Source organism: Eucalyptus grandis, chromosome 5, assembly GCF_016545825.1.
Source record: "Eucalyptus grandis isolate ANBG69807.140 chromosome 5, ASM1654582v1, whole genome shotgun sequence".
Taxonomy (NCBI): Eukaryota; Viridiplantae; Streptophyta; class Magnoliopsida; order Myrtales; family Myrtaceae; genus Eucalyptus; species Eucalyptus grandis.
The window spans coordinates 58,111,730-58,126,676 of record NC_052616.1 but is presented as its reverse complement, the minus strand read 5'-3'; the positions used below and the strand labels follow the sequence as shown (position 1 = coordinate 58,126,676).

General features: G+C 40.5%; 1 protein-coding gene across 1 annotated transcript; it reads right to left on the bottom strand.

Annotated features, from left to right (window-relative positions):
- Nucleotides 1–13,669: 13,669 nt before the first annotated feature.
- LOC104447579 (probable F-box protein At4g22030) lies at nt 13,670–14,947 on the bottom strand. The gene is given in 1 exon segment (XM_010061300.2): nt 13,670–14,947. A coding segment is annotated over 1 exon segment (1,278 nt).

The following is a 14,947-nucleotide window of genomic DNA, read 5'->3' as shown; positions in this document are numbered from 1 at the left end:
AGCATGGAAACAAGGTACGCTCTAACATAAAGTGTTAAATGTTTTTGCAGATTGGAGGTATAAGGGGAGTAGTCTTTGCTAACCCTTGTTTTGCAGGTTGGAGTTAAGGATGAATGGTTGAACTATAGAAGTGTTGTTTGCAATTAAACTGTTGTGCATGTTTTATTGTTTTTATCACTACACTATAGCACACACAACCTGCTGCCGGACCTGAGCTGCGATAGATTCTTAGGATGGTGTTGAGAATGATACTTCCTCTAAAGCGAGACCGCTATATAGAGGTTGACCTTCTCTTCCCCGAAAGTTCTTCATGGTGTCGAATGTGTTTGTCCATATCCGCGAGACTGCGTGATATTAGACATTTCATTCGACTGAGCCGGGGTTAGGAGGACCTGACACGTTAATGCGAGACTGCAACGGTCAGATCATCCTCTTAGCTCCATTTTGTTAAGCCATCTAGATAGAAATCGAGCCTCACGTCTCATGCGTGTGTCTATGTGATTGTCATCTCTTCCCAGTAAAAGTAAGTTGTTTAAATTCTCGCTATTGCAATTTACTTACTTGCAATTTCGTTGGTCCATGACACTAGGTTTCGTCGTCGGTCTTATTTTATATGCAATGGGGAGATCCGATGTTCAATTCATTCCAACTCCCAAGATTGAGCTCGAGAGGGTGGTGGAACAATTTAAGTAAAAAAGGTCAAGATTATGTGGAGTCGATCTTGGACGGCTCATCCCCCTTTTGGATATCGGAGTCCATAGTGGTGTTTTGCAAGCTATATCACACTTTTGGTGTCCCGAGACGGCTACATTTATTTTCGGTAAGAATGAGCTAACTCCAACACCGGAAGAGTATAGCGTCATCATAGGAATGCCCCTTGAGACTGAACTTGTTAGGCCACCTCTTGGTATGGAACCCACATCAATTTTATCTCAATTTTTAAGAATTAAAATTGACGAGGTTAAGAAAGTGTTGAAAGCTAATTGTAATGCATGCCCTTTCTCTTTTTTGGCTAATCATTTTTTAAATCAATCTTCAATGCGCCAAAAGGGTAGGATATTCATCTTAGCATTCTTTGGACTTATAATATTTCCTCATCGAAGAAATGCTATTAATCCTTCGATTGCATGGGTGGTCGACAAGCATGTGCCGGCATGAATTTTATAAACATGATCTTAGCTGAGACATTTTTATCCCTCAACCGTTTTAAACAAAATGGAGAAAAAGTCATGAATGCCTCTCCCGAGCTTTTACAGATTTGGTTTCTTTCTCACATGAAGGAGTTTGGTCATTTCATGCGTCGAGGTGAAATTGATGATTCTAGTTACCCAATAAAGAGATTTTCAATCTTAGAAAAAAAGTATACCGGAAAATCATTTTTCGATTGGGTGACTTTTCTTAAAAATCCAGATCTCAAGGGCTTCCTATGGTATGCTAAATGGTTCCATGTTAGCGTGGCTCGTTTCTCTCACAAGACAGATAATCCAATTCCAACGATGGGAATTACTGGTGCAACATCTTACTATCCTTATAGAGTGGCCCGCCATGTCGAGTGCTTCAAGATATCCCACCTCCTCTCCGAGTGGATCTGTTTCAAGCCCACTTCGTGCACAAGGATCACAAATACCTCGATGAGATCGAGCATCTTGAAAATGCATGGAAGGAATGCCATCCGGAAAAGATAGTGGTGCCTAGAAGATTGAAAGGAAATGAGAAGATTTTTCATGCCTCGGATTATTATATCCATCATCACGAGATCCCTCAAGCTCTACTTCCCGTGATACCTGAAGTGACCATGAAGCCCACTCGTAAAGCACAAATTGAAAATCTTGAAGAAACGGTGGAAAGGAAAGAAGCTCGTATTTCTGAGTTGGTTCGACAGAACAAGAAGCTTTGAAAGACTGTGATCTCCCAATTGTATATAGAAAAGAGTCGCTAGATTTAAGAGTTTAATTCAAGCTTTATGATGTTATTTCAATTTCTTAGATTGATGTTTTAGGAATTTAATTTCCTAGGGAGTTATGTTAGCATTTTAAGTTGATGTCTTTGGAATTTGATTTCACTTAATAAAATAAGCGATTGACCGTTGTCATGGACCAATCTCATTTGTTATGATACTTACTGTATTATTTTTACATTGACAGGTGACAACACGGCTAATCCAAGATCACCAATCCGTACTCGTTCTAGGACAACAATGGCTGGCAACACTGAACAAACACGTGTTGCTGAACAAGCTCGTGTTGCTCTTGAATCAGAGATGAAGCAAGTCCTGAATGTTCTTGAGCAGCTCTCTAAGAAAATCGACTCTCTCCAAGCAAACATTGCCCCACAAGCTCCGCAAGTTGAAGTGGTGTTACCACAACATACTCCTGTGGCCGATTTGAGAGATAAAGAAGTGATGGACACCCTGGGGCAACCAAGTGGCAAATTCGATTATTATGTAAAGTATTCAGCTCCTCCCAGCTCCTACTTCGACCCACGGGATATCATCCCAGATGGATGGGGTGGCATAGATGATCCCGCACCTCAAAGATTGAGAGCTCGATGATGCACTCAAGGAATGACTAAACTATTCAAAGAGAATTTAGTGTTTGTCATCGACAAAGCTCAAGAGTAGGAAAATGTTAATTATTTGCACACTCCTCTGCTTGCAGGAGTCTTTATTGCTTTCCATATTTGCATATTTGCATTTTCAATTCTAGCATTTCCCTTATTTCAATAATGTAATTTGCTTTTCATCCAATAAAATGCATGGAGATTTTCATGTTTTAAGGGCATGTTGAAGTATACCAAACTAGCCCCGTGATGAAATCCTACAAAAAGAAAACGGCAATGAGCTAATTCGAAGGCTAGGCTTCTTCATGTTCCCTTGAAAAAATTTCAAAATAAAATCATCTTCCAGCATGCATCTAATTTACCCTGTTTGTTTCATTTAATTATTTGCTTTATGTTTCAGGTGCAGCTTTGCGCACATTTAAGGAATCTCTATGAGCTCCTTTGCAAAGAGGGGCAAGACATAGACACTTAACAGCTTTGACTTTATGATTTGATAGAGCATGGCCTTTTTGTCATCATAGAATGCTTCCACATGATATTGTGCAATTTGTCAATTCCACTTGAAATTTATCAAAATGGATAATTCAGTGAAAGATGTCGAATTACTTGAACATGTTAAATGAGGTGTGAAAGGCAAGCTTTATCCCATACACAGTCCCTTGTTTATACATTGTGAGGTGAGTATGAAAACGTCTTGTACTTCAAGGTGAAGAGTTTTCTTGCGAAAGTACGACAACTAAAATGACGAGGGGCAGTTCATTTCTCTATCAATGAACCCTTGTTTAACCCCTCTTTGAGCCCAAATACTTGAAGAATTTCTTTCATACTACCCCTGTCAAGAACCACCCCACATTGGGGCAAATGGAGGTAAGTTGACATTGAAGGAGAAGGAAAATGAGTTGAAATTTTCTTGCTTTCACTTGAATCAATCTTCAAGTTGTGCTATTACATTGAATTCATGTGATAATTTAAGTGCCTTAGGATGACGAAGAGCAGTTCTTTCTTTATCCTACACACTTATATCCTTTGCATATCCCACTTGAGCCTATGAATTCATTTCATGTCAAACCCAGTTGGTGATCATCCCCTACACTGGGGCAAGATGAAAGACAATCATTCGAATAGCATGGTCTAAAATGCTGATGAAAGAAAACTGTGTGAGTCCAGAGAAAATAAATGCAAAAAAATAAGGGGCAAGAAAAAGTAGTGTGCCTGGTAAAAGCAAGGCCAATGCCCGTGAAAAGAAGAGAGAAATGACCGATGAATTGGGGGCATGAAAAAGAGCGTGTGCTGATCGATGCCTATCATCAAAGAAAATGATCTCCAGATTGAATAATCATTGGCATCATGATAAACTCTTGAGCCAATAAAGAAATTTGTCAAGAAGACAATCGGTGGCGAAGAAAACTAGTAGTAATGTCAAGATGATCACCAACTCTTACCCATTACACACATCTTTGAGCCTAACGATCCTTTCATTTCTCAAACCCAAGAACCAAGCCTATGTTACGTCCCTTACAAAGTCTCTTCAGATTAAGGCACTTAAATTAACGTAGGAATTCACATGTTTTGAGCATTGCTCGAAGAAGTGCGAGCAAGATTATTTCTTTCTCATTTTGCAGGGTTCTTGACTTGTAAACCCGGAGATGATTACAGAATTGTTCTTTCAATAGCCTTGATTCAAAGAGTCTCTTTTGCTAAGCCATTGACCAAACCCACATTACAATCCTTGTCAAAGACCTCTCAGATTGGTAAGGTCGTACTGATTGCAAGAAAATTCGAACTCTTGTCGACAAGATGATAATAAGATTGAGTGATATATTCCCGCATCAATGGTCGGGACAAATAACCCCTCTTAAATGAGAGCGAGTGAAAAAGCCTTTTTCACACCAAAAGTGTCTCATTTAGCATGTTCAAGAGATTCACACTATAACTGAAAATTGTCCTCTTGATAATTTTTCCAGTAGAAGCTTGATAAAGCCATCATTGAATTTTTCCTCAAAGACCAAAAAAAAAAAAATTGTCTTTGAAACCCCGAGTTTGTTCAGTCATCTTGGTGCTTGATGAGAATTCCAAGTACCAATTTGTAAAATATTTTCAAATGTCTAGTGTGAACCCCAGATATTTGAACCCTTAAATGCTTGATGTGATACCAAGTGTTTGTCTTTCCAAACGTCTGATGTGACTTCCAGATGTTTAGTAAAAACCCCAGATATTTGAACCCTTAAACGCTTGATGTGATACCAAGTGTTTGTCTTTCCAAACGTCTAATGTGACTTCTAGATGTTTAGTAAAAACCCCAGATATTTGAACCCTTAAACGCTTGATGTGATACCAAGTGTTTGTCTTTCCAAACGTCGATGTGACTTCCAGATGTTTAGTAAAAACCCCAGATATTTGAACCCTTAAACGCTTGATGTGATACCAAGTGTTTGTCCTTCTAAAATGTCTGATGTGATTTCCAGATATTTTCAAATGTCCAGCATGAATTCCAGAATTTGAATATTTAAATGCTTGATGTGACTTCCAAGTATTTGTATTTTCAAACATCTAAATGTGATTTCCAAGTGCTTAGGATCTGATGAGAGTTCCAGATCTCTAAAGACTTTGAGCCTTTCAATTATCTGAAGAGATTTCCAGATGTTGGTTAGGTCTTATAGGAATCATTTCACACCTAATAATACTTTTCTGAATCTCCAGATAAGTATGACAGGTACGTGTGCTTCTTTGCATTTTGCATTTCATTAAGCATGGACACATAGAAATATATGCTCTCGATAAAATCATTGCATTTACATTGCATTATTGCATGACCTTGCATTTCAAAAAGAATTAAATTTATTTGAAAAAGAGGTCACTAACATTTGCATATGCATTTCATATTCATTTTGCATTTGCATTTCATTGAGCATAGACACATTGAGATCTACGTTCTTGACCAAATCATTGCATTTACATTGCATTATTGCATGACCTTGCATTTCAAAAAGAATTAAATTTATTTGAAAAAAGAAGTCACTAACATTTGCATATGCATTTCATATTCATTTTGCATTCATTTTGCATTTGCATTTCATTGAGCATAGACACATTGAGATCTACATTCTTGACCAAATCATTGCATTATTGCATAACCTTGCATTTCAAAAAGAATTAAATTTATTTGAAAAAGAGGTCATTAACATTTGCATATGCATTTCATATTCATTTTGCATTCATTCTACATGGTCTAAATTTAGGTGTCATTTATCTTTGATGGAAACCTCTACGAGCTCCCTTCAAAGAGGGGCAGCTGTTGACACCTAATTTAGATTCAATTTTTAGAAAATAAAAGATTAGAGGGAAATTTTGAAAAGAAATTTTGAATTCAAAATAATTCAACAGCCGGATTTTGGAGCCATTTCTTTGTTGGAGAAGTTGAGCGAAAATCTCCACCGGCGAGAGGTTGAGCAAAAATCTCTACCGGCGAAACAAACTCGAATTTTCGCTTTATAAATAGAGGGGTTCTTCTTCACCTTGGGGGGTTCTCTTGATTGTTGGTCGAAGAAAAAAGGGAGAAAGGAAAAACAAAAGAAGAAGAGGAGAAAAGTCAAAAGAAAAGGTGGAGAGAAGAGAAGATACGAGAGAGGTGACGTGAGGGAAAGCAAAAAGTGAGAGTGAGGGGGACATCGAGGGATCGGCGAGAGAGAGACAGGTGAGAAAAAGTGTCGGTGAGAGAAAGTAAAAAAAAAAGGGCAAAAAGATGGACTCTTGTTCATCTTCCTCGTAAGTTTCTGTCCCTGCTGCCCATTTCTTCCCCGCTGCCAAGACTGCTTTGCCGCCGCTCTGCGCCCCCACATCGCCGCCGGTCCAAGATCCTCCGCTCGCACCGCCGCTCAACTCCACCAGCATCTGCCGCCGGAACTCCACAGCCGCGAGCACCCTCACGACGACCCCACACTCCTCGCTGCTGCAAATCGCGATCCCGACGACCACCGCCGTCCACTTCGCCCGGTAGCCCGCGCTACTCCGCCTCGGTCCGGTGCCCGACGCCCCGCATCACCTCGATGTCCCCGTGGCCGAAGTCCACCTCACTGCTCTCGTCGCAACGCCAGCAGCCGCGGCGCCCGACGCCGAACCGACGCCTCCGACGCACCAGCCCGCGAGCCCTCCTCCGACCCGCCGCCGGACTTCTCGCCGTGCTGCCCTCCCGGCGACACCCGACGCCACCGCCTCGAGCTCCTACCGTCCACCGCCGCACCGGGCCTGCTGCTCCGCTGCACCGGTATCCGAGGCTTGCTTCACCGCGACCTTCGCTTGCTCGTGCATTCGCAGCACCGCTGCCGCTACCACAGCTCGCATCCTCACCTCTGCAGCAACCGACGCCGGCTCCACGCCCGAACAGGACCATTTGCTGCCTCCTCTCTTTTGCTGCGGGTCCGGTGACTTCCGAACCTCGCCGGAGCTCCGACGGATAGCCCTTGTTCCGAACAGCGAGCCACCATCGCAGTTCAGCCATTACTTGCTTCCTCGCCATTTCTTCAAGTCCCACCGTGAGTTAGACTAGGTAAATTTTTAGGTATTTGGTTTCATAGTTTTTATTTTATTATTATTTACTTATTATTTTTATTCTAACTTGATTTGTTTTGATTTATTATCCAATTGGAAAATTTGTCATATTAAGTTATGATAATCAAAAATATTAAGCCGCGAGACGTCGGGTTAGATTTTTGATTATTTTAATCTTTATGATAAATTTATGGTTTGCTTTGCATTATTGACTTGCATTAAGATATATGTCATTGATATACATTGATGAATTATATTTTGGTGCATCATCATTATTTGCTCCTCACATATTATGCATATCTAGAATTTAAGTACTTAGGTCCATATGCATTTCATATTTAAAGCTTTTGCATTTTGTAAGATTCATTTAGAATTAGGATGATTTTCCTTTAATAAAAAAAAAAAGAAGAAATAAAAATGGTATTTAGGTCATATAAATCACACCACATGTTGCACTCTAGTTAGTAGGTCATAGATTAATGTTTTAATATTCCCATCATGTAGTTTTTAAAATAATAAAAAAAAAAAAAAAGATTAGTATTCCATCGTTATATTATTTTTTAAATAAGAATTATTAAGTCATATTAAAAAAGAAGAAGAAAACACAAAAGTCATTTCCTTGGTTAGTTAATAGGTTAATTCATAATTAATCTCATATCATCATTATTTAGCATAGGTTGCATATATGCATTAAAAAATGAATCATCATAAAAAAAAATCATAAAAAAGAGCATGCATGTAGAAACATCATGTCATTCATCCCATATCATGTAGCATACGCATATTTAGGATTATAAAAATTAGATTGCATACATATAGTAATAAGTTTAAGTCATACCATATAAATTGCATCTCACATATCATTAAAGTAAAATCCATGCATATTAAATTTAGATTAAGATTGCATATAATTAATTTTTTAAAAGGAAAAAAGAAAAATTAGGTGTCATGTCATTTAGAAATCATGTTTAGGACATGCATTTTTATTAGCATTTTTATTTGAATGTTATTTTATTGATTACGCACCCGCATGACCACCATTTGCATGTTAGTAACTTAGGTTTAAATTAATCAACATTGCCTGCAAAATATTTTTTTTAAAATTAAAATAAAAGGTACCGAAAGGGCGTTAGACTAATCTAGTGTAACCATGTCCCCGGACCTATTGAATCTCTGGTTCGTAAAAATAAAGTATTCTCCCATACTTTATTTGGGTTTCTAATCAACCTAATTGATTAGTGGCGGCTCCAAATTGAATAGAATTGCATGTTTAAATAGATTAATTTCAAGTCGCGATTGGTAGGACTTGGGAGGGTCCGAGCCAAGTCTTAGGACTTAGTAATCCATTAACCTAAACTTTAGGATTGCCCCTGAAAATTTAGGTCGCGACAATAACTATTCACATCAAAATGGTGTTCACAAAAGAAGATGGAATCTCAGTCCATCCGAGCCGTACTCAAGGCCCCTCTCAAGATTATCCTCTTCTTCCAAAATTTTTCTCCTCAGGCTTTACCTCAGAGTTCTCCCACTCAGATTCCTCCTCCTCAGCTTCTCATCGGGGTCCTGAAATGTTTTCCCCAAACTGGGATGAGACTATGGCTTAGCAAGTTCTACCCCACTAAGGCCTGATTAGTAAACTATTATACCATAGGCTGCCTAAACACGTACAGGGCAGAGGACTTACCTTGGCCTCAGATTCCACCTGCATATTAGCACAGTTCAATAGGCACCTAAGCAATCACATCACAGATCGATATCTCGATCAATCGACCCAGTCAAGCACACGCCAACAAGACCACTCACGGTCATTTCCATTCAATCCGTCATTTCACAACATCAGATCAAAGCAATGATCAATCGACCTAGTCGATTACATGTCAGTTGGACCATTTCTAGGTCATCTCACTCCACACCATATAATCCCCAATAGTACACTCAGTTACAAAGCTACAATAATGCTCTTGGGCGTCTATTCGCCAAGGTGACGTATCCACTAGACAATTGCGTGCGTTCTTTAAAGCGCCGTTTTCGCCAGTGATATCCTAAATCACCGAACCACACATGCCTACAATGATTTGTTCAATAGACAATTGCGTGCGTTCTTTAAGGGGCCGTTTTCGCCAATAATATCCCAAATCACCGAACCACACATGCCTACAATGATTTGTTCAATAGACAATTGCGTGCGTTCTTTAAGGCGTCGTTTTCGCCAGTGATATCCCAAATCACCGAACCACACATGCCTATAATCATGTATTCAATAAACAGCTACGTGCGTTCTTTAAGGCGCCATTTTCGCTAGTGATATCCTTAATCACCGAATCACGTATGTCTATGATGGGATATGTACTAGACCGGTACATGTGTTCTTTAAGGCGTCATTTTCGCCAGTAACATCCTTAGTCACCGAACCACGTAGGCCCATACACCATGTCTGATCAGCTATAGCTCAAAGTATTTCCAATTCACTCTCATGATTTCATCCACTTTACAACTCATCAAAGCATTATAAATGCTAAATAAACATATTCAGCCATCTACCAATTAGAGGTGTTAAATGGGTTGTGCAACCCATTTATGGACCCATTTAAGCATAAATGGGTCATTAATGGGTCAGGCCTTGAGAAATAAGGTACCACGATGGGTTTTAAAAATAAAAGAACTAAAATAAATGGACCCATTTACAAACCCATTAAAGTCTAAAGATGGGTTGTGCAACCCATTTATTTTTCTTTTCTTTTTTTTTTTTTTCTTTCTTTTATTTTTATTTTTCTTTCTTCTTTTTCCTTTCCTCTTCCTCCGGTCGCCGACACGGCGATGGCGGCGACCGGCCGGCGACCTCGAGGCTTGCCGGATCGGCGAGGCTCGAGCCTCGCTCGACGCCGGCGAGCCTCGAGCTCGCTAGATCTGGGAGGCGGAGGCCTCGGCGACGTTTGGCGAGGCTCGAGCCTCGCCAATCCGGCGAGACTCGAGCTCGCCGGCGTCGGCGAGTCGGGCGAGCTCGAGGCTCGCCCGTGGCGCGCCGCCGGCCGCCGGCCTTCGTCGTGGCCGGCGGCCGGCCAAATAAAAAGAAGAAGAAGAAGAAGAAGAAGAAGAAAAAGAAAAAGAAAAAGAAAAAGAAAAAGAAAAAGAAAAGTTATATTTAAAAAATTAAAAAATTAAAATTTTATTTAAAAAAATAATTAAAACTCCATTTTTTAAAATAATTATTTTAAAATTATAAAAATTGTCCATTAAATTTGTGTTGTATAAAATTATTTTAGCAATACCATTTTTAAATATATATATCTATATATATAATAAATTAAGTTTAATTAAATGAGTCGGGTATGGGTTGGATATGGGTCGGGTATGGGTCAAAAATTTTGCATTGCAATAAACGTGTCATAAACGGGTTAAATGGGTCAATTTGGGTCGGACAATTTATGACCCAACCCAAACCCGACGACCCACTCCTTTAACGGGTCTACTACCAATAAATCATTCAATCTCAATCAATTCCAAATCAATTTAGGATAAATCCTAAAACATCACAATTTATTTAATTCCATGCAACGTAGAGCTCAAATAAATAAACGAACTGTGCCACAACAATCAGCACGGGATTTCAGTCATCGGCCATCTCAATCTTAATTTTCGAAAAATAATTAATTAATAAATATTAAAAATTCAATTTAGCACAAAATAAAGCCCAATTAAATAAACGGACTTTACCACGGTCATCAGCATAATATTCTGGTCATTAGCCACTCAATTGAATTTTCGAAAAATAAATAAATAATTAATTAATTTCGAAAATTAAATAATTAATATTAAAAATTCGATTTAGCTCAAATAAAGCCCGATTAAATAAACGGACTTCACCACGGTCATCAGCATAATATTCCGGTCTCGGGCCATCCCAGATGAATTTTCGGAAAATAAATAATTATTTAATTTAATTCCGAAAATTAGTATTTAAATACCAAAAATTCCGCTTAGGCTCGAAAAGCCTAATTGGAGCCCACTAAGGGTCGGGAAAAATCCCGAGACACTTCAAATAAATAGTAGACCACGTCTACTTGCTAATTGCACAATCAATTTGTCTAATTCGCATTACAATTGGCTAATAAACACTAATCCATACTAATCTAACCACTTAAACCTAATTAATTAAAACTAAACCAACCTTAAGCATAATTAGTCAACTAATCAGGGATTAGTGAGATTACTCACCGGATTTTAGCGCAAAATGAATCAATCCGACGGGACGACGTGAGGGACAACAAACTCCAAAGCGGGCCTTGGGTTCGGGGCCCGGAAACGGCCCAAAAGCGGGCCTAAAGCCGCTGGAAACCCACTTCGTGGGTTGCTGTTCTTGGCTGGCCGGAGCTAGTCCGGCGGCCAAAACAGCGAGGCGGGGCCGGCGAAGGGTGAGGGGGACACCGGGGAGGTCCGGCGGGGTCGAACGGCGGCCGGAGGTGGCCGGACGGGGGCTGGACAGAGGCGAACAGGGCTGAGCAGAGCTGGATCGCGCGGGGGAGGGGCGGCAGGCGCAAGCGGCGCACGGGCGGCGAACGGCGGACGCGCGGCGTGCGCGGGCGTGCGGTGCGGCGGCGGGACGGCGGCGAGCGGCGAGCTGCAGCTTCTGCTCGAGCTTCTGCTTCTGGTTCGCTTGTTCGGACGCACGGGGAGGAAGAAGAAGAAGAAGAAAGAGAGAGAGAGAAAAAGATAGGGCTTGACCGGTCAAAAGGGAAGAGAGGGAGAGAGAAGTCGGGAGAGTCGGGGGAGGGAGAGGAGAGGAGAGAGAAAAAGAAAAGAGAAGGGAGAGAGAAAAAGAAAAAGTAAATTTATTTTCTTTTCTTTTCTCTTCCCCTTTTATTTTTTTTTTCGGTCTTCAATTTTCCTCCCATAATTTCTTTATTGAAATTTCGGACTCGTCAATAATTTGACGGACGATGAGACAGGGGTCCGAAAAATGAATTGTGACACACTCAAATATTCGATTCCCGAAACTAAATTAAATTTCATGGTTAGAATCAATCAAACGCGATTTAGTCCGATCTAACCAATTGAGTAGCTTTCAGGGATTTTACTACAAATACATCCCTTAATGGCTTCACCCAATAGGTTAGTTAACTCGTGAGTGATCAGCTCAGAGAAAAAGAACCATAAGCACGTCGACGAAATGCCTATTTCACTTTATCAAAAACATGATCGAATCTCAGGATGTCACACCTTTCATGTATGGATAGGCACATTTCCAAGTGATCACTCATCTTCATAATGTTCTTACTTGAGCACGCTTTAAGATTGGAACGTTTCAATTACATCACGCATCTTGTGAGTTAATCCCAATTTCACATAATCCAAGAATGTTCTCTCCATGTTTGGTGTGCAATTTGATTCAATCTTGCTCCCTTCGTCATCTTGGAAGCATTTTTAGGGGTTTCTTATTGTTCAAGCCCTTTGGATCCAGCAAACACTCCCCACCCTTGTTGAATCAAGTCATTACAAGCCCACTGGCTTTCTCGCGGTTCATCCTTGAACAACCCACCTACTAGAGAGAGTTCTACTTCGATATCATATTACCCAATTTAAAATTTTTAAACTAATAGATGAAAGAAAACCACATTAATATGAAAAAAAAAAAAAACATATAATCATCATATCAAGAAATATGAGAATTTAAACACAAAAGCCTGAAGAAAGAAAAATAAAACTCTTGAAAAAGATCAAATGTCTCAAACACTTAAACAAGCACTAAGTATTGATTATCTCACATCACTTGTCTACAAAGTTTATATATTCTTTGTATTTATGTGATCTTCCTCCATTTATCAATTAAATTTTTATTAGACATTCTAATATTGTATTAGAGTTAGGTTCTATTATAGTTTATTTCACATTATGGCCTCAATTTATCAAATTTAATGGGTCGTTCTTGATCCGAGGTATTAAGCTTTGGCATTAGGCACTGTAACATTAGGAAATATGCTCAAATTGCTGCTACAGGGTGGAAAAGAGCAAAAGTCAACGCCCAAGAACAAGGGGCAAGGAGAAAACTGCATGTATCGATAAGGTCAACTCTCAGAAAATTCAAAGCCGCTTCCGTATGGGGACCGTTTGTAAAGTAGGAGACATTTAAGAATGCAACCATTTGGTTGTGTCGACATCGTGAAAAAGGTATGACGCATTGCCCTCCGTTTTTCTTTACAAATCTTACATTTATGAAAATTAAAAACATGGCTTATAAAAATGCTTCATCGATTAGTAAGAAAATAGACTAACCAAATTTTTATTTAAGAAGTGCAATATTAGATAAGATGTGGAATTCTTATATGGGTCGAAACCAGACTAGGAGCATATATTATATTTACCTGAGTATTTACTTAAGATTTGACCATTTGTGCAAACTAAAAAATCAGATCCTCATATCAATTAATACTTTTAATTAATTCTTTTGTGGAATTAATCGATACAAATTAAGCACCAAGAAATAAATAATGAAAGAATCATGTTAATGAGCCTCATTGTACATGTATCGTATATACACTGTTGTATATCTTTGTTCAAAAGGAGTTCAGAAAAGCTTGCTTCCAAACTCATCAACCTCAGTCCCTATACAAGAAGCCATTGATTTTCTTGCTAAATGTCGGAGCTCCAACAAGCTCCGTCCCAGCTTCATCGCCACCTTCATCTCGAACATCTCTCCGTTCTCTCTCTTGCTATAGTCTCTCTCTTCGAGTGTCGCTTCAATAGTCTCTTCCGTGAGCTCGAAGAACCCTGCGCAGTTTCTGTACATCTCCACAACCATGCCGACTTGGCCTCCGTGCTCGAAGCTGTTGATGATTGCGGCCATTGCCCCGGTGATGGCTGCCACCATCATGGCTGTTGAGCAACCGAAGGCTGAGCCGGCAGCGGCAATGCTGGTTAGCAAAGGAACAGAAACCGCCGACATCTTATTCAATTTTAGAGCCAGATTTCCCAGCCTCAAGTAGTCTTGCTTGTCTTTGCTTTTGAGGACTCGGACAATGGCTCTCATCTCCACTTCTAGCTCCTCGCTTCATCCGTTTCTCTCCACGTTCGCAACCGTTTTCCTCCCTCTGGATTGGCGGTGGTTGTTGGAATCCCTAGGCCACCATGCGGCGGGCTCAAATTTCGCGGGAAACTTCTCGAGCATCACGCCAAGCAGAGGCAGCGGATAAGCCCTATCAAGGGCTAGCACCTTCTCTATCATCTCCTCCACGTCTGACTCAGTCGGGGATTGGAGCACAAGCATTGACTTGATCTCACTCCGGAGCTGCTTGAACAACCTCGAGGCATTGCGTTGCTCTTCAGTCAGCTGTGAGGGTTGGATTTTGCTCATTATGAGAGACATCCCGGTGGCTGCCGTAAACAAGAGAGTGGAGCATATTCTCAGCGATGGAGCTGGCGCAGCCGTAGCCATCGCTGCCATGGTGGTGGCAGTGAGAGTCATCATGTTGACCGAGTTCAACAAGAGCTCGTTCCAGTTGTCTCGCTGCTCACCAATGTTATCGTGCATCTCCACTCTATCTTCGACAGCCTCCAAGATCGCATAGAGCTTTGTGGTCGTGTCGATAGAAGAAGTAGGTGATAGGCGTGGCTCCCAAACCCTATCTTTCTGGGCGACGTCCATTTGTAGTGGCTCTGCAAAGGCGTAACCATTCCTGGTGCGCAATTCCTCGACTAGCTTCTTCGTGATCGCAGCGCTTGGATCAGCAAGGCTGAATTTTGAGGGCTTCGGGAGTTGGATCGAAGCAGTGATCATTCTCTTCAAATGACAACCTGAAGAGGAAGAAGAAGGAATTGCAAGAGAGGAAGCTTGTAAAGCGGCCAT